The sequence below is a fragment of the Gallinula chloropus genome (assembly GCF_964237585.1).
Source record: "Gallinula chloropus genome assembly, chromosome: 3".
In the NCBI taxonomy this organism is placed as follows: domain Eukaryota; kingdom Metazoa; phylum Chordata; class Aves; order Gruiformes; family Rallidae; genus Gallinula; species Gallinula chloropus.
In genome coordinates, this window is record NC_140087.1 from 50,937,992 (window position 1) to 50,958,686 (window position 20,695).

The window sequence follows — 20,695 nt, forward strand, 5'->3', positions numbered from 1 at the left end:
TTATGTTTTACACATTCAACCTCTTACCCTCAGTGATCACGTTGAATCAGGCAGCAACATAGAATGAGATAAAATAAAATGGCAGAGGTTTTGTAAAAAGCAAAAAGTTAATATTGTATTTTAGATAAAATTATCACTAATACCTGATTTCCAAGGAATTGGTTAGAATATCTGCCTCCTACTTGAAGCTTGTTTACCCAACAAGGCAGCCCTTTTTTCCTAGCTTGGGAATAGGGAGGGAAAGTCACGTAGGAATAACTACATTAACGTTTTAAGGTATGTCTATGTCAATGTGCTGTCTCTCTTTTTCTGAAAGAGGCAATGTGACAATTTGACAGAGACAATGATAGGTTGGGGGAGGAGGAGTTAATTACTATTTTTATTATTTTAAGATTTTGATTGTCAGTGCAAGCTACATTGTTACTGTCTCCTAAAATAAAATCCTCCTTTGGCTAACTTAGTTACAGATGGTATCCAGATGATTGCTGGATAGGTCCTATTCTAAGAGTGAGTTATATACAACCTCAAGTGTGATAAACACCTGAGGCCAAATGCTTGGGGCATGGGAGAATAATTCAGTAAGAATCCTAACAGGGACACTGAGGCAGGTAGCCCCCTAACAGCAAACTTTATCAGTGTTAATTACTACAACGTTGCAATCCCAGGGATGCAGTCCTTTTCACCCTGTGGTCTGTGCTTCCTGAAGCATATTCTTTCTATTAGCAACAGGCTCTTTAGGCTAGAGGTGACATTTTTGCACTGTGCTTCTTCCAGCACAATGAACCTCTAGGCACTGCTGAATAGAAATACTAATAGAAACTGTATTAAATGGCTCAAGTGATGTTCCATCCTGTATAAAATATATTATATTGCTTAAAACTTGTCACTGTTAATGCTTTTGTGAGCAGTTGTCTAGTCAGAAAAAGAGGGCTTGATGAGCCAATAAAAGTGCATTTGTCTTTTAATTCAGAGTACTTGAGAAGGCTGTTATTTCTCCTGTTATATTCTCAGCAGTGTTTTAAAAGGTCATAAAGCAAATGTCAGTATGGGGGAAAAGTGTTGATTGCAGTGTTTACTCAACAGTTCTCCTGTACATATTTAAGAAAAGGTAACTTCTGAAGAAAGAACATTCGTACAAGTTTCAGCATCTAATTGTGTTCAATTTTTCCACAGATATCAATGAGTGTCAGTTACAGGGAGTATGTCCTAATGGTGAGTGCCTGAATACCATGGGGAGCTACAGATGTACCTGCAAAATGGGATTTGTGCCAGATCCTACCCTCTCAAGATGCATCCGTAAGTAACAGTGCTAATCAAAACAACCAAAATAGCTAACTAGTTGCATTTAGATGAGGATTTATTTGACTGGCTCCAAATCTTCTAAGCTGTCCCTGCCTCTCCACAGCTTTTCTTTATTTAGTCAGTCTCAGCATTCATACCTCTTTTCTGTCTCTTTGTCCTGGAAGCCTTGGTCTCTACCAGTGGCTGGCCAAGATCCATGCCAACTTTTCCTGGTTTTCTTGTCAAAACCTTCAAGGCCACATGCTGTCTCCTTGTACAGTCAGTCTTGCTCACCAGGTTAGAGTTGTTCTTTCCACAATTTTTTTTCCTCCCTCTACCAATTCCCCAGCCAAAATCATCTTTACATCCTGCCCTCACCTCTTTCACCTCTGCTGCATGGACTTGGGTAGTTTCCATTGCTAAACATTTAACAAAGGATGATCTTGGGCGCATTTTCCTTCTGATTAAGAAGGGTTAAAAATTAAGAATTAATTAGGAGAAAGAAAAAGTTGTGAATAGCACGAATGCAAATCTTTTTCTCTGTTAATCAGTTTTTGCTTGGTTTGAGATCATCTACCTCTGCAAGAAGAAAAGAAGGCATATTGAACAACTAAATTTCTCACTTCAAGTTTTTGGGGAAGAATACTCACAATGAAAAATGCCTCATTTCCTAAGCTTCTTACCTGAACTATCTTTAGATTTATAAATTAAAGTATAATCTAAAGCTATAGGTGATGTCTTTCATTTCTTCAGTGTATTTCTCTTATGCTACTAATTAATGACACTCAATTAATGAGAAAGTTTTTAAATTTTGAAGAACTTCTTACCACTTGTCAGTTTATTTCAGTTTTTTTCAGTTCTTACCAGTTTTCATTTCTTTCCAACTCCAGGAAAAAAGAGGTGGTTTTCATTTTTGCTTTTACATGTCATGTTGAAAATCAGATAGTCTTTGTATTTTTTGAATTAATTGAGCATACAACCCAGACTTGTTAACTGTATATATATGTGGGTGCATAAATTAGGAAGCTGAATGGATCTTAGGCAGTCTTCAGCAGTTGGACTGGTACACAGGTGAGGGAGCTGATTCTGACTCGTCATTGTGGCAACATAACAACAGCTGGCTTAGTGTTGTTTTTTTTTTTACCCTTTCAAATATCCTTGGTCTGGGATGGGTTGGAATTCAGGAGTGTTTGATACAAAATTAGAATTTTCTTTTATGTTGCGATTGTCTCAAACACCAATCTCAAGCCATAAAACCTTTGTGGATGGGAGTATTAATCCATTTAACTGGTGTTGGAAATCTAGCGGTGTGTCTCTGCTTGTCATTTCACGTGAACCGTACCCTCCTCTCTTCCACTTTCCTTGCAGCTGAAAGTCCTGTAGTTGCTGAAGAGAAAGGACCGTGCTACCGGTTTGTTAGTGCAGGAAAGCAATGCATGCATCCTCTTTCTGTCCAGCTCAGCAAGCAGCTCTGCTGTTGCAGTGTTGGCAAAGCCTGGGGCCCGCACTGTGAGAAGTGTCCTCTTCCAGGAACAGGTAAGATCTGCCCGTTCAAAGTACAAGCTCTTGCCCCCACCCTATGTTTGTTATGCATGCTTTAAAACAAAATAATTCCAGAATTCTTTTTAAACAAGGAGTGTCTGCCACTAAATGACAGTTCTCAAAATAACAGTAGAATTATCACATGAGGTGGTTTTGTTCATAGGGATTTGTGATTGAAATAAAGGAATCATCTTTGACATGTTGTGATAGAATTCCAGATTAAGGGTGTCTCCATCTCAGAATATGTCCTTGAGCTTTGATTCTCCACCACATGAAAATAAGTTTACTGTACATTATATTCTGACTATAGATCCAGGCAAATTGACCCAAAATCTAATCAATATTATTCAGGCGTTAAAAGCACTAGTGAAAGGATGGCAGCTTTTGAGAATTCTGTTGCAGAACTACTCATGCTGTAGTTTACAGTTAGTGGGATACGTATAGGAGTATCTCTGCTTTTTAGCCTTCCTTCATGTCTTTGCTGTTCATTTTGAAGAATGTGCTAAGTACCATGTTGCCTTAAGTCACCTGGTAGTTAAAGATTTCATGCTGCCTTTCACTTAAATGACTCCTTACTTGGTACATAAAGCTCACTCCTATCATCCATGTCCAGTTGGAGTCCTGCTGTTTTTAAATATGGAAGGGAAATACCAGCTTGGTTGGTCACGACCCTCATTTAGGCTCTCATAAATTAAGACATACATAAATACTGATTACTGCTTTTCAGCACCATCTATTTCCCAAGAGTCTTTTGTCAGAATCAGTTGAGTATTATTTTTTTCTCCAAATGTATGATCAAATTCAGCTTTTTTAAAAGCATCATTACTTACTGTAATATACATGATGCACAGCCTGTTCAAATTTTTAGCACAGGTATTTGTAATGGTTAATCCACTGTTCTTATTGAAGTTGCTGCTGCAGATGTCACCATTATGACAGAGAGTTTCAGAACTAGCTAGCTGTTTTGAGAAATCCACAGTTAGCATCAGAGATGTGATGAGAGCAGCAGATCCCTTACTTTTTTAAGTCAGGCTTACAGAAGTGGAAGTGACCAACATTTTTGAGCATTTAAATTAATTTTTAAAACCATTGCTTCCTGCATGATCATTGGATTGTTAGATCCAAGTAGGATTTTAAAAGTGCAGTTCATTTGCAGATAAATAATAGCTCTGTTTTTAATGGAGAAATAAAAGTTCTATTTTTAGTGGAGAAAAATACATTCTCATCAGATGAGTTGCATTTTAAATGCAGATGCTTTACATCTGTGAGAGTATTGCATGAGGCTTTATACCTAATTTTGTGTATTTTTGCAAAGTTGACTGGTCTCTAGTCATAAAAAGCATATTACTGAATATTATGTGGAATTGGTTATTTTAGTGATTTGTCTTAATGAGCAGACTGCAGAGAGAAAATCTGTGAGTAGAAAATTCTGATGAGCTGTGGGAAACACTTTTCCCATTTCATGACAACTTTCATGATTTCAAAACATGTTCCTTTCCGTAACAGGTTAAATTCATAATCTTTCAGAGTTTTCTATGAAAAATGTGTGAAAGTGGGATACTCCAGAATGGGGTAATGTATTTACTGCAGCATCCCATGTTAATTTAACAGTCGTTGAAATAAAAAGTCATGATCTCACTCTCTGATAACTTGAAAAATATTTGTACAAAGCAGAAGACTGGCTCCAAAAGAGGGGGGGGACCAGCTTTTTATACCCAGGTGTTAAAAGCACTTATCAGAGCTGTAGTAGAATAAGGCTCCTATTTCTATTCTGCATTTGAGCCCATTTTTGATTTGCATCTGAAACAAGTTTTCTTACAATCCTGAGTATGCATCTGAAAGGACAGGCATCACGTTTTCTCTGTCTTCCTCCTCAAACTAGAATTCCCATCCTAAGATGTGTGGGGTTTTGTGGCAAGTATTGGTATTTACATTTTCCAACATAAAGTATTTTGTCATTCTGAATCCACTCAATTTAATCAGTTTGATCCATCTTTTATTGCTGAGACATAATCAGAACACAGTATGCATTTAGTGCATACTGCAATTTCATGCCTAATTTAATGAATTAATCTATGGACCTATAGTCAGTATTTTGTGCTTTTATTTTAGATGCTAATTCATTTTAAAATCCTGATGTGTTCAAAGCAGAATTTGCGAGACTAGATCTTTGGTTTTATTCCAACATGGCTTTACCTAGAACAATGAGGATAATGAAGCACTGCCCCCCTCAAGACTCCTGAAGGTCTCCCTGTCTCTGACAGGAGCATATCTATTATCTTTGATGGGAAGGAAGGCTGACCTGGGTTTCTTTTTCATTCTAGTCTTCTAACTAGGAGTGCAAAACCTGATACTCATATAGAGCAGTTGCAGAGATCAGAACAGGTGCTGCTGCCTGACTTCTGTTACCTTTTACTGTGGCAGCTTTGTAAATGAGATTATTTCCACTCTCTTTCGGTGATGATTTTGCTTTTTATGATCCCCAACTTTTTTTTATATAGCCCACTGAAGTCAGTGGAAAGACCTATTCAGTTCACTGGAATTTTAGATCAGGGCTGGTGTGAGACCCCTGATGTAGTCAAATGGGATCCTCTGAATGAATGTTTTTACTGCCTGATATTCTTCTGCTTCTCTAGTACAGGGTGGTGAGCTTTTCTCCTTTGGTTTCAGCAAAAAGAATGATAGAAACACTGATCTTCATTCATTATGCAATGTAGATTATTATGAGAGTTTGCATATTTAAATTAATATTTGGAAAGGCTATGCTGTTTGAAGAAGATTAATTAAAAATTATCTTGATATAATGATAGATTACACATAATTGAAGAAAGATGGTAAACAGGAGTGGAAACATCCTGGGAATTAACAGCCAGACATGCTTTTGGGAGAACTCTCTGTCATATTAGCATGCAATGCATAGCTTGTCTTTGAATTTTAAAATTTTTTTGTGAAAATGTATATACAATATGAGATTAAATTTATTAGTGGTAGTCATTATATTTTCCACTATGTCAACATATTGCACTTTTAGACTCCTAAAAGGAATATTTTCCCATCCCAAATCTAGCTGCTTTTAAGGAAATCTGCCCTGGTGGAATGGGTTATACGGTTTCTGGCCCTCACAGAAACAAGCTATATCATCACCCTGCAGTTAGAGTACAGCCACCTGTCATTGGCAAGACCCCGATTACTCAACCTGTTGCTAAAGGTACTTCTCCTCCACCTCTCCCAGCAAAGGAAGAGCCAGTGGAGGCACTGACCTTCTCACAGAAAAGTGAGACTGAGATGGCTGTGCAAGAAGGTGAGAGTGGGAAAATGGAGTTTTTCTATATTTCTATGCATGTGTCTGCAATGGTCTGTTTCTTTGCAGAGTAGCTGCATACAGGGCAGGACAAAGAGGCATCACTTCCCACAGCAGAGCATTCCATGGCATGGAGCGTGTGTTTTCTGTATAGCTCCTAACCAGATGCTAAGAACACCATGGAGGGAGACTGCTTTAATTTCATTAATTTTTATGACAAGAAGTAGCAAATATCTAAGACTTTTATAAAGGTATTTATAATCTCTAATATATAACAAAGGACTCGACTCAGGCTTTGATTTGGGATGGCAGAAGCTGAGAGGTTTTCATCATCTTCCCTCTATATGCTCCTGTAGATTAGCACCACCCGATATTCGGGCATCCTTCCCCTATGGTGGTCTGCCCTCAGCCCTGCAGCTGTGCACTCCCTCGGCATGACCGTGTTGGATCAGCCTCTCTCTGCTGGGCTGTTTAACAATTAGCTGACTCCTCTAAGATATTTTTCTCAGACTCTGTTTTCTGAAAGCTCCTCTAAGAACCTGTAGCAGCTGAAATTGTCTGGAGGAGCCTAAAACAAACACAGAAGCAAAGGCATGCAGAAGGCAGCGCTACTATACATACACTGCCAGCAAAATTTGGATGAAGTTACTGTAGACAAGAAGAAACACATTGCTGAAGAACCCTCTCTTGGTATTGATTATTTAATAGGTTATTTCCAAGGAGCAGTTATGTACTTGTACGTCAGGCCGTTGTTAGAAAGAGTTCCATTCAGCTGACTTTGCAGAATTCTTTGCAACATGAGTTATTTTACATTTAAAATCACTGCTCTAGTTTTGCTTTCAAAAAGAGAGAACTGAGCTAAACTGAATTTGGAGAGAAAAAGAAGCCGTTCAAACATACTTATAGACAGGGCTGGATTATAAAATCCAGTGGAAAACATGGTGTATCATTTGCTAAAATACTACTTCAGTGATTAGATCACCACATTCTAGTAAATCTTAACACACAGAGAATCTGGAGTGAAAAAAAAGGAGTAGTGTTTTTTTTTTAAAAAAACCCACTTCTAAAAACATCCTTAGTCTAACTTAGTAATGACACATACACATTTGAATTTTATATTCTATTTTCAGATAAGTTTAATTTTGGAATTTTTAAAATTTTATTACAAGTTTTCCCAGTTCTGATATTCAGCCTCCTGGCTAGTACTGAAGAGAGCAAGAAAAATGATGGAGGTTTTTTGTTTGGTTGGTTTTGGTTTTTAATCTATCCTGTGGAAAAAAAAGAAAAATATTAAAGGCGGTTTTGTACCTTTAAAATAATTACAGATGTTCATGTTCCTTGGAAGGAATTAAAAACGTTCAATCAGTGAGTTAGTAATTGTTTCTAAGGAAACAATTGAGAAACCTCTGTTGCTGGTGAACACTGAGTACATACAACATGTAGAATCTTACTCTGGTTTCATGTTAGTTGTTACATTTGCTTCAGGAACATTACTTCACGTTTACACCATTTTGGGAGAGGGAAATTTTCCTGTGATGGCTGCAAACGCTTTCAAATGTTCTAGTAGTTTTAAGTAGAATGTGTAAGTAAATGTTATGTGAAGATCAATTAATTTTCTTTTTCTTTTTGGTTTTAGTGGCAACCGCAGCCCCTGATCAGGTAAAGCATGATGTGATTTATCTAGGAATTAGACCATGTGTATGAGAGGTGATATGATAACTCTGAAAAGGATTTAGGATTTATGAGGAGCAAACAACTCACTGTGGACTCACAGTGCCAGCCCTGAGGCAAAAAGAGCTCATGTTGTTGTATACAGCAGGCAGGTTAGTGAGGTACAGGAAACAGATTACTTTAACCTCTCTTTAGGGCATTGGTGGAGGGTCTAGTGCTATGTTGTTCTATCCCATTCTGGAGCCTGTATTTTAAAGAAGATACTGAAAACTGCAGACAGTATGAAGGAGAGGCACAGATACTGACATCTAAAGAAAATGAGCTGGAGAAAAATAGTATGAAGTTCTAAGAAGTATTTGTGACACCAGCTTGAGAGACTTTTATTAATGCCGAGTTAGTTTTCTAATTTTTTTTAGCATTGCTACAGATTCAGTGAAGAGCAGGAGTGTAGCTCTAAGTCCCCCATTCTGGAGATGATGGGATTCTTTAGGAATAACTGCAGCTGTACTTAATTTCCTTTTCTTAAAGAGGTAGAAGCACCTTACACTTATGAAAATAGGATGAACATTACAACAGCTACGTGAGAAACTTTTGCAGTAGTCAAAGAGACATACGTGATTGTCTACTTTTGTGTGATGCTGAACTGCAGTTGTGAATATTATGGAGGGACAAAGCCAAAGATACAGTTATAAGCTACATGAAATAGCTGCTTCAAATAAAATAAACACTGCATTGTATGCCATAGTGTAAAACATAGGATTCCATGGTCTTTCAGGCTTAAATTGGTACTTAATGGTCTGCTAGCAAGAGCCATCCATGTGAGCATGTTAGCAGTTTCTCAAGCCAGGAGTTTGTGGATTGTTATGATAGCTGAATTTAGAGAATGTTTCCAGAATGTAAGTTTTTAATCATTCTTTTAGGAATTAGCCTCTCTTGATCAAGAAAAGCAGCCTGATCTAGAGCCTGGGCAGCCTCAGCTTTCTCCTGGAATTTCAACAATTAATCTGCATCCACAGTTTCCAGGTAACTTGTGTTGAATTGTCTTTTGGTATGATACTGCTTATGAGTCTTCTAAGAATGGGAAGGTAGCATTGTAACAGAGATTAATGAACGTGGATTGCAGCTTCATAAGCAATTTTTCCCTGAGCAGACTACAGAAAAAAAAATCATGGAAGCTGAAGTAGGAGGAATTGAGAAGTTGGCATTGGCTGAGTGACTTGTTAGAAGGCAAAGACATATTTTAGGCAAAAGTAATATCCTGGATAACCTACATGAGAATTTTTATGTCAGCAGAGTTGAGGTCTTGTACCCCTTTCTTTCAAGAGGAAATTTTAGTAAGCTGCCTCCTTGTAGATTTATGCATAACTTTGGCTGCAAAAGTTTTACCATTGTGTTTGCTTTCTTTAGTGCCTCAGGTTTTTTTCACAAGCTGTAGTATGATGGAAAACGCAATTATACTATTTTTTCTAGTCCAGATCTAAGCAGAATAAACTAATGAAAGCTCCATAGTGTCTGGCTCATTCAGTATCGTGTGTGAATTCTTTAAAGGGGTTGGGGTTTTTTTTGAATGCTTTAAGGGGTTTTTTTTGGATGTGATTGATTTCCATTCCATGTCATACAGTAGTGATTGAGAAAACATCTCCTCCTCTGCCTGTTGAAGTTGCTCCTGAAATCTCTACTTCAAGTGCAAGTCAAGTAATTGCACCTACTCAAGTTACAGGTATTGTACTTCCTTTGTAGAAATAAAATAAATTAAGAAATGAATGTGAGTTCCTGATGCTATAACTTGTGCCATGCCACTTCTGATTTATAATAGCAAGGAGAATGTAGCTGTAGAACAGAAAGGATAGAATGCAGAACAGCACAGCCAGGAGGGTGCTGTCAACAAAGCTCAGACAAGACCCCCTCAGGATGTCCTTGCTGGTTTTGTGCCCATAAATAAATGATAGAAGGAAAAACTAATAATTCCAACTCAGATGATGTATCTGCAACCTGAGTCCAGAACTGAAGACTTCTTGGCTGCAAGTCAGGTCTTTAGGCAATCTGCACATGTGTTCATGAGGTACATGTGATCGTGTTGTTTGAGAGGTGTAGATCAGCATGTTCTCAAAAAGGTAGATGAAGAGTTACTCTAAGCTCTCTTTTGAAATGGCCTTTTGACATTTGTGCCTCTTCCTTTTTTTGCTGGGTTAAAGTTGCCTTTTCTATATCCGTGTGTCAAGAAGTGAAAATAATGGAAATGCAAGTAATGCTCCTGTCATAGCTGAAACCTGTCTTAAGGGATGGCTCCACCCTTTCCCCTGGCATGAAAATTTCACTTGCTGTAAATTTGAAAGCAACAAGGTGAATACAATATGTGTGTATACATGAGAGCATTACAATGTCACATTGGCTAGTCTCTCAAAATTAACACAGCCTTAGAAGTAATTGCAATATCCAGGTAAATACTTTAAGATGCAGTATCTCATATGACAGAGGTATCTAGGCCTACCAAGAGGCTTTCCAATTTGCATTCACGGGGAGAAATTGCCCATTCTTTAATAAAAGTTTAACTCTTCAGAGATGGCTTCCTTCATGCAGGAATGGATTTTTGAGTTGCATGCACAGGTTCAAAATCACCCAGTTGTTCGAGGTATGATTCGGTCTGCAGTTAAATCCTCCTGAATCTAATGTATCCTGTCCTGAGAGCACTCAACTGCCTCCCTCAATTACCTGTAATTACAGTTCATCATTCCTGTACTAAAGCTCTACTAATGGTGATTGTCAAACCAGAATTTGGAAGTCAGGTGTGCTGTGACCATGCCCCTTCAGCCTGACAGCTCCCAGTTTCCACACTGGGAAGTCACGTCAGTTAGGAAAAATGCTAGTTTTCCATGTTCTGCTTTTTTTTCTTTCCTCCAGAGAAGGAGTGGAAGTAGAAATTGCTGTGTGCTATGAACGCTTAAATCAATCTGTTCTTCAGATACAGTACCAAGTGTTGCTCAGATATTTAAGAGGCAGTAAAGTACAAGAGAAGAAAGATTTGTAAGGGAAAATCCTAAATTGGTTTTAAAAAACTAAATGCAGTTGGAGTTGAGATGGTTTTGATTGCCTTAATTTTGTACTTTAAAATTTAGTTAAATTTGAATGTAACCTGTTTCTAAATAGTCTGGATAAATGATTCTTCTTTACCGATGATGATGGTGTTTTCAGGAATTAGGGTTTCATGCTGCTGTATAACCTCAGTTTAAATTGCAGCTAAACAGAATCATTTGTATTTTTTGCAGTAACATGTATACTTTGGGAATGTTTAAATTGCTGTTAAGAGTTTAGCAGCCAATGCTGCCCATGTCTGAATCCCCTTATCTTACAAAAGAAATCCTACTCATTAACAGATGAGAATTCTGAAAAAATAATCAGAAACCCACTACAGTTATTTTCTTTTTTATGTACCCATTTATAGATATTAGATAGGACATGAGAATATGTCATTAGGAAAAGCCTAAATGGTTTCTAGATTTTTCCAGATAAGGAAGGCCTTAGAAACTTGATTTGCAGTTGTTTTCTGGCCTGATCTTCTTGGATTACAGAATATTGTACAATTACTGAACTATGTGTGAGAGTTTAATTTATTTTTTTCCCCTTAGAAATCAACGAATGTACAGTTAATCCTGATATCTGTGGAGCAGGACACTGTGTTAATCTGCCTGTGGGATACACTTGCATCTGCTATGAGGGCTACAAACTTAATGACCAGCAAACAAAGTGCTCTGGTATGAATGGACCCTTTCAAAACTCTGAAATAAACATGCAGTGAAATGCTTCAAATGTAGAGTCTGCTGGAGGGGGGGTGGGCGGGGGGTGTGGGGTGGATATGCTACAGTGTTGTCAGGAGTTGCTTCCTGCACTGAATGGTTCCAGACAGAAACTATTTATTGTGTGTCAGATAAAATTTGCTGGGTAGTCTCTGATACAGTATTTCAGTCAGTCAGAACTGAATGTGAATTTAATTAAGTTGAATGAAAGCCTTTCCCTTTGTGAGATGAGAGAAAAAGTGATGAGACAGTTTTATATCAGGTATCTAAAATCATCAGACTACTGGGGAGAAATACACTTCTGTTTGGAAAAAGAACAAATTTGTGCCTGTTTCTCAGAAGGGTTTGCCCAGCTACCAGCTCTGCAATGGCAGTAAATCCAGTTGTTCTGTTAGGTCTTTCCTTTCAACCTCCTGCTGAAAAGAGAGAGTATATTCTAAACATCCCAGAAGCATATTAGGAGATCTGCAAAGGGAGGACTCCATCCTCTTCAACGCTAGTAAGTTCTGAAACAGAGAGTTCTGATGAACATGAGGCAGAGCCCAGGCTGGCTGAACATGAAGCAGCTGCATCAGTATCTTTGATGCAGAAAATGCTGGTTCCTCTGTAACTTTGATCAGAAACAGTTTATTACATCATGTTGCCAAATGCTACATTATCAACTTCTCATGCTACCAGAAGTTCTGTAGCTTCACACTGATACACATGACACTGATATAAGGTGCAATTCCAGTATTGAAAAATATTTTATGCACATACATAGCCAAGTGCCAGCTTAAAATCCCTCTATTTCATCCAAACTCTGTTATTGTTTCATGCCTGCAGCTTGTGCTCAGCTTGTACTCAGTGCAGTGATTTGAATAGTAATCATGTCACATTCTTCAGGCCAATGCAGTATTCTTATAGTCTGAGCCAATAGGAGCATTTTTTTCCAACCAAAACTATTTAATGCGTCTTTGCAGGTCTGAGAGAGAGGAAACGCTGCACTTTTTCAAATAGCTAAAATAATTACAAGATCTTCTTCTCAGAAGCATGACATAAAATGCACAAAAAGGATTACAACTAAATATGGTATTCTACAGTCTTGTTTTTATTTTTTTTACAGATATTAATGAGTGTAATCAGTCACCCCATCTCTGTTCTCTTGGACGCTGTGAAAATACAGAAGGAAGTTTCCTATGTATATGCCAAGCTGGATTCATGGCCAGTGAAGATGGAACTGACTGTGTTGGTAATTACTGGTCTCCTTTATAGAAAACAAAAATACAGAAGTTATTCAAGAAGCCTATCTGAAACCCCTAAAGTCTTTTTTTTTTTTTTTTTTCCCCCAATGTCATTGGTACTAGACTGATGCCTGGAAGTGTTTTGAACTCTCTCACCAGGTATTGTGGTGAAGAAAATATTTGAGTGGCTCCTGATACTTTGCAAAATTGTTACTTATTTAAAACCACTAATTCATTCAGTATCATGCTTGTTTGCAAAAACTGCCATTTAGTAAAAACACCTTCTGTGATGGGAAATACAAATATTCAAAAATCTTTCAATCATTAACAGCTATAACAAACTAGATTTTTAAATATCCTGCAAACAGCCATGGACTGCATGGAGAGAGCAACACAGAAGTGTCTGTGATCTTCCTCAGGTTAGCACAGGCAGGGTTGCTCACTGCCTTCCTCCCACGGCCTGGCTGTTTCTGCATCTCATTCTCTCTGTGATTACAAACAGTGACGTCAAGATGGAACTGTTCTGTAGGAACAGCTGCAGGGCTGTGGCTTCCAAACAGCTTGAAAATCCAAACTTCCTTCCTTATGTTTAATTAAAGTAGAGTTTAGGGGAGATTGCAAGCAGTGATGTGATGGTGAACTGAAGTTTCTCTTCTCTTTTTCATCTGTAGATTTTGATGAATGTTCAAGGCCTCATACTTGTGGGGAAGGCTTTTGTATAAATACTGTTGGCTCATTCAGATGTGAATATTGTGATAGTGGATACCAAATGAACCGGAGAGGTGAATGTGAAGGTAGGTTTGGACTCTTCACCAGTAGTAGTACTGTAACAGTTGCCAAACCAAACAATAGGAACAGGAAGAGCCATTTGTTCGCATTGACTGCTGCTTCTGATCTCAACAGAAAACTTGACATCCTTTTCTTTATTTTTTAAGACATCTGGCCATTAGATAGATATTAAAATAACATGGATTTTTTCATATTTAACAGTATTTTTTCTACCTTATCTATTTCTTTTCATTCTTTTCAGTCTCCCTGTGCTATTTGATTTTGGATGGAATGTCTTGATAGAGTGCCTTTGTATCTATTTGTGTTCAGAGTTCCTTTTCCCCATCCTACTCTCTGCTTCTTTCCATGGGTAATTTCTCTAGCATAACCTTACTACTGCATTTCTCTCACAGCTATTTTCTCCATTTACTTTGTCTTCAGACATCCCCATGAGCAGCAGATGAAAATGGCAGCATGTTCAAAAGGACATTGTTTGTTTTATCTACAGTATGTCCTGGATGAGGAAGTAAAGTTGCCATTTAGTCACATCACAAAAACAATGCCCAACGTTGCCTGCCTGGGAGGCTGAGTGCACTGCAGCTTGAGCTGCAAAGGGAGAATTCTCAGAGAGCGTGAGCTTAAACAACAAACATTTTTGGGTACTCTCCAGTCTTCTCAGTTATTTGATGTCTGGGATCACAATTTAATTCATATTATTTAGAATTAAGATGCTGCAAAGATGTTTCCCCACTATGGTCAGACCATCTTGGGACAGAGCTTCTCACAGCTCTTGCCATGGAATCTTGCAATGATGTTGTTAGTCCTTCCCTCCATGCTTGGTACAAACTTTCTGTTTCAAAATAAATATATTTGTTTTTTTCCTGTATTATAACAGGTAGGAAATGATAAGTTGACTTTTTAAAATTTGGAAATATATAGCAAATATTTCATGTTGCAGGAGATCCTAGGATCTTCAAAACTTCACATTATTTTTCAGTGTGATACTTTTCCTCTATTTGCTGTTATGTTATTTTTTTTTCACTTTCAGCTCAAATTGTAAACTAAAAACCACAAGTAGCTGTTTGATTTTAAATGTAGTTTTGTTCATACTTTAGTCTATGTTACTTAAGACAGAATAAAATTCCTAATGTTAATTTGCCTAGCAGTAAGCAGCTTAAAGCTGCTGTGGATAGATGTGCTGCTCTAAGCATTGCTAAAAGATTCCTCTTTCTAATCAGACAATATGTTTTTTTTCAGAATGTTTCACAGTCAGTCCTCCAACTACTTTTTCCGAATCTGTTCTGTTGGTAGGGAATTTCTGATTAAAATAGGCTAGAAATCAGAGCATCACACTGTGTCAAATTTCCTATTAGCTTGGATTTTAAGTAGTGTGGTGGTAGTTAGTCCTCTATCATCTAGCACAACAACATGTAATTTCTGAAACCTAATTCTCTGTTGAAAGTTACTTAAGGTTGCTTAAGGGAAAAAACCACCTACACTAAATCCATCAAATCAAGGAAATGACACATTCAGGGAATCATTTCACTATGCCATTACACCTACACGTTATAGTCACCCTACTGACAGATTCCAGGTTCCACAAATAATTCCGTTCCACCTCCTTCACCCTTCAAAAACAAAGACAAGAATCCTCCTTAGGACCGTAGTTCACTTACACTTCCTCACCCCACCTTCATTCTGCCGTCATGCTGTGCTCTGTCGTGGGCCTCACCTGGGAAAAGTAAAGAGTGTTGGTTTTGTGGAGTCTGCTGTGTAAGTTGAACAGTGTGATAAGCATAGCTGAACAGCATTGCAAATGGTTAAGTATTTCTATAAAATCTTGTGATTTCTTTAAGATTTGTAGCATTTACACTTTTATTTTGCCTGAAAATTTTTGTACCAAATCCATCATTCATGTGTGTTTTCAGGGCAGATACAGTCCAGGCAGTTCTGAGAAGTGGATTTTTTTTGTCAAATAGAAAAGAAATCACAGCAGTTTCACTGAGTCTGCATCATACCAGCTGAAGAGGCCTGTTCCTGTTTCTATGAGAAACTATTCTCAGCTGGACAATCATGATTCTATGAAAAATTGTGGGTTTTCCATGTCCAGTGAGTTGTTTGGAGCTGGACTGTTCAGTTCTCCGAAGGTTGGACCATTGTTCAGTTAAATTACAACTGTTGGGAGGCTACTTTCATTCTGTTAGCTTGTTCCCAGAACTAGGAGTAAATTGCCTCCCTGCTATCTATGTTGGAGTAGCAGTCCTTAATTGCAGAAAACTTGGCACTAGGCTTGAGGCAGGGAAAGGACTGGGGCTTAGGAAGCTGGATTTGGAGGTACTAATTTATTTCTCAGAGATGCCCTTCGCTGGTACCACCTGTGCAAGCTTGTACTTCCCTGAATGTCTCCAAGATACTTTAAATGTGTCAGTGTACATGTGCAGTCAGAATAACCAGATTAGCTCAGTGCTTTGTTATGGCTTTGACCGCTTTTTCTTCTTGTTTATCTTTTCTTTTGAAGACATCGATGAATGCCTGACCCCAACTACTTGTCCAGATGCACAGTGCATTAATGCTCCTGGCTCTTATCAGTGCATTCCTTGCAGAGTGGGATTCACAGGCTGGAATGGACAGTGCCATGGTATGTTCAGTACTCTTTTATCCCCAGTTATTATTCCAAGATGCTGTATTTCCTACACCACCAATGTTACAACTTGATGACAGCCCTGTGCCCTGGGTCCTCATTTCATTCAATAATATTTGAAAATGTGAGATTTTTTGATACAACTTTTTGCTCTCAGGCACAGTATACATGAAGAAATAATGTTTTCCTGTAGATAAATGAACACTGAATCTAGAATTGTAATTATAAACCAGATTATTGAAATAGAAAATATGGAACCGAAAGGGAGGGATGTATTATCAGTTAGATGACAGTAGGGTATTGTTTGGAGGGATTAACAAATGGAAAGAGCATGAGAGTGCTTACACATCAGTGTGACTGGCAGGCTTTTCAATAGGATATGGGAATTTGCTCACAAAGCATATAAATAAACTCCTTTGTTATCTGTACTTCCAGAAAAACATTCAGCACATCCTAAAACAGCTTGTCTCACTTCAGGTCTTTATGATAGAATTCTCACTTTATACTTCCATTGGTCTGTTTCTAAATGTTAGATTTGATTTTATTTTTTTCCAAATCCATTTTGGCTATTTGAGTTATGGGCAAGAAAGAGAAAAATGCATCAATTATGCAAAAAGAAATAACCTTTTGGAGTTTGAATGCCACTTCTTGGGACACTACCAGAAAGTTAAAATTTGACCTTAGTTGTGAAGGCTCTGATATCTGTTGTGAGTCCTCCTGCCCATTCTGTGTGTAACACATGCCCTGTAATTTGTGATGGTTGGAGTAACCCAAACATAGGTGTATAATAACCTACATAGGAGGTGCCTGCATTATTCCTTTAGGTCAGATTGGTAGTGGTACTTCCATAGCTTATTTCCTAATTGATCCCAGTTGCAGTTGATTGTGATTTGGTTCAGTTCATTATTTTGGCTATAATAGCACTGGAAGGGGGGCATCTACTGTGCTCCAGCTGCAGATGGGCTTTTGAGAGGAAAGGCTGAGTAAGTTGGGACTGTTCAGCCTTGAGAATAGAAGACTAAGGGAGGGACCTAATTAAAGTTTATAATTATCTGAAGCAGGGGATGCAGGGGGAATCAGCCAGCCCCTTTTCAGTGGTCTGTGGAGAGAGGACAAGGGGCAATGGCTGCAAGTTGGAGCACAGGAAGTTCCGCACCAACATGCGGAAGAACTTTTATACAGTGAGGGTGACAGAGCCCTGGGACAGGCTGCCCAGGGAGGTGGTGGAGTCTCCTTGTCTGGAGATATTCAAGACCTGTCTGGACGGCTATCTGAGTGATATGTCCTAGGGAGCTGCTTTGGCAGGGAGGTTGGACTCGATGATCTCTTGAGGTCCCTTCCAACCCCTACAATTCTATGATTCTATGATGTGGAGCAAGACTAGAGCCAGGTTGTAGTGTAGCACCTGAAAAACATCCACTGTTGCTGTCAGAGCCTCACCACTGGGTTTGCTCTGCCAATGATGACGCCTTTTTCAATCACCCTATTTTCTGATGAAGGTGTATTGTAGCAAATTATTTCTGTCTGAATATCTGCCTGTTACAATGTCCCAGCGTGTCGTAGCCTCGTTATTTGGTCTTCGCGTTTGGCATTGTGGAGAAATGTATTTCTCAGATCATTTCATGGATTTTTAACATAGTTATAACAAGCTGTGAGATGTTTACAGCAAAATGATGTGGTTCACTTAGCAACATGTTCATGTTCATATTTATTTTGCAACTTCCCTCCTGCCTGGATTACTGCTACCCTTGCAAAGAATGTGGCATGTGCACTCTGTAAGGAAGGTTTCCTCTTATTTAACTCCTTATTTGGAAAGTGTAAAGTTGATTTAATTTTGCATTATTCCAAGCTATCAAGCTTGATTTCTATGCCTATTTGTGAAAATAGCCTGGTTGAAAGGACCATGGCATAACTTTCACTTGTTTCATTCTTGCTAATCAGGTTAGTAGGAGTAGGTTGAGAGAAAAAAAGTGTCGCATCTCTGCTCAGAATTACAAACAAAAGTAAGACATGTAAGGGATAAGTCTTTGTTCCAAGTTGCTGATGCTTTTTTTCCTTGGAATCCTGCATGTAGTTTCCCTTTTTCCTTTGTTTTATGAAATGTTCTAAGCCTAAACATCTCACATCATTAGGGACGTGATCAGTCTTCATTTTCTGCTTATCTTAAACTTAGGTCATGTTGGCTATAAGCCATGCACATTTTAGAAGATGTAATATGGACAGAGTTTGTCTGAAATATGTAGCTTTGGAATATGGTACAATTTAAGTACCCTGGAAAGGAAAATATTTCCTAAGCTGTCTGTGAAGGGTATTTAAGCCCATAGTTCCATTAATACATTTGTTTCTGCTGTTAGTTTAGATCAGCTGCAGCTCTGCTAGTTTTCCCCTGTGCTGCTTCCAGTAATTTTTCTTTACCTCCATTAATTCCTCTGTCTGTACTTGATAACCAAGAAGGTCTAGTGTAACATTTCTACAGTTCTTTGATGCTATTGATACTTTAATCTTCTGAGATTTTAAGTCAAGAACATAGCTACTTCTGTTTGACAAAGGCAAATTGATTGCTTCACTCCAGACTTGTGTAGTATAGATTTAACTGCAGCTTAGGTGGGAATATCCAATGGGGGATGCATTTTGGAAGACATTTTAAATGGCACCTGCATACCCTGCCACTTCATTCTCTTGAAATTGTTACTGTCACAGATCCTCCAGTGCATTTGTGTCATACAGGGACTGTTTGAAATATGTATTTTTTATTATTATTATTTTAGTAGCAATCACAGGTTTGTTTTGATTTGTGGGGTTGGTTTTTTTTTTATTTTTCTCTCCACATTTACACATTCAATTAAAGTGATATATCATGATATATAATGACAGCAAAGTAGTATGTGAATCCAGAGCATGCTTCTGTGTATTGACAAATAAATGAGAAAAAAAAATTGACAGAAGTTTATAGGCCATTCAATCTTTCATGGTTATCACTGTGGTGGATGTTGCTGCTGTGCTATTCAGCTTGTACAGCATTCGGGACCCCATCAGAAGATTTCCGAACTAATGCAAAAGCCAGCAGAACTGACCCATATACCTCTAGCCCTACCATAGGGAGATTCAATCGGATCAGTCACAGCTCTGGACTTAATCTCAGATGATTTAAGCTCTGTTCCTGGCTTTTCTGCTGGCTTTATGGGAAAGTCTCTTGATCTTCAAGTCCCATCCAAACATCGAAAATAATATTGGAGGCTTCACTTGCAAGTAGCTTGGAGATAAGGGCATGAAAATTAATGTATAAGAAGCAGATTTGCTCTTCAGTTGGAAATTTGCATGCCTGACTGCTGAATTAGGTTATCTGCGTTTCTACAAATTCTGGAATTTGAGCACAGATCACATACACTGAGAGCAAAGGTTGTGTTATGCTGAGCTTCGCAACAGTAGGGAGCTGAGAAATGAGTCTTGCAGAAGAGTGTGAGTAGTATCACTTACCAAACTGCTGTAGCAGAGCACCTGTGGTTCAGTGCTGTCATCTCTTGGGAGGATGCCACTTCGTGTTCCTGGCCAGGCTGGAACAGGGGCTCTTATTTACAGAATTAGAGGCTCAACTGGGGAAACAAGAACTGTAGATCATTTGAAATATGGACAATAATGGAGATTTTGTTTGTGTCTGGGCAGAGATGGGCTTTGTCAAAGTCAGATTGTATAGGAGCTTGTGTAGAGCCAAGAAAGATAAATATATGTGAGCAAAATAATTACTGTGGATATTCACAAAAGGTAATAAGAGCTCTCATGATGATTTAAAGACCTCTAATCTTTTTCCAGCTCTCTGTGTGCTACACTTGCCTAAATAGCTCAAGTGGCTCAAATAATCATTAGCGTTACTCTTTTATGTTGACAGATTTGTGTACTTTGTGGTGGCAAAACATTGGGAGTAATATGATTTCAGGCACATAAAAGTAAATAAAGTGTAATTTTTTTTCTGCATCAGTGAAACTAAAAAAAAAAAACAAAACCACCCAGCTTTTTCCAAACAAACAGGGACACCTGCTTGCTGTTCATCTCAAAATAAAGTAAATAAAATTTCAAAATTAACCTTCTGCTTTTTAAAGTGAAAACCACTCCTAGGAAAAAGATAAAATTGATTATTTTAGAATAACCCCATTAATTCTAATGAGGTTTATAATGAAATGTGCTATTTATTTGGATGTTTGCTTTTTTCTTTGTTGACTTATACAAACTGCATTCTAAAGGAATTCTTGAAAATTATTCTTAAGTAGTAACATAGTGATTTTTATGTTGGTTAAAGAGAACGGACCATCTAATTAATACCCTTCTTTTAGAGAATGATGAAAGGTAGTTGTCTATGGAACAGCTTGTAGAAAAAAGGTTTCTTTCAAGTCCTCCTGTAAATAAAGGATAGTTTGTGACCAGGAAGAGATTTTGCTTCTGTTATAAAGGTAAAATTCAATCAAGTTCCTTGTTGCCT

The 20,695-nt window shown here is 38.1% G+C and overlaps 1 protein-coding gene across 1 annotated transcript in view; it reads left to right on the top strand.

The window, feature by feature from the left end:
• LTBP1 (latent transforming growth factor beta binding protein 1) overlaps nt 1-20,695 on the top strand; it is a gene marked incomplete at both ends in the record, with an annotated part of 202,344 nt that overhangs the window by 129,511 nt on the left and 52,138 nt on the right. Inside the window, 10 exons of the mRNA XM_084262367.1 lie at nt 1,174-1,296; nt 2,650-2,817; nt 5,891-6,124; nt 7,761-7,783; nt 8,716-8,818; nt 9,417-9,515; nt 11,422-11,547; nt 12,695-12,820; nt 13,484-13,606; nt 16,099-16,218. Coding sequence (XP_084118493.1) covers nt 1,174-1,296; nt 2,650-2,817; nt 5,891-6,124; nt 7,761-7,783; nt 8,716-8,818; nt 9,417-9,515; nt 11,422-11,547; nt 12,695-12,820; nt 13,484-13,606; nt 16,099-16,218 — 1,245 coding nt within the window. The remainder of the gene's footprint in view (nt 1-1,173; nt 1,297-2,649; nt 2,818-5,890; nt 6,125-7,760; nt 7,784-8,715; nt 8,819-9,416; nt 9,516-11,421; nt 11,548-12,694; nt 12,821-13,483; nt 13,607-16,098; nt 16,219-20,695) is intronic.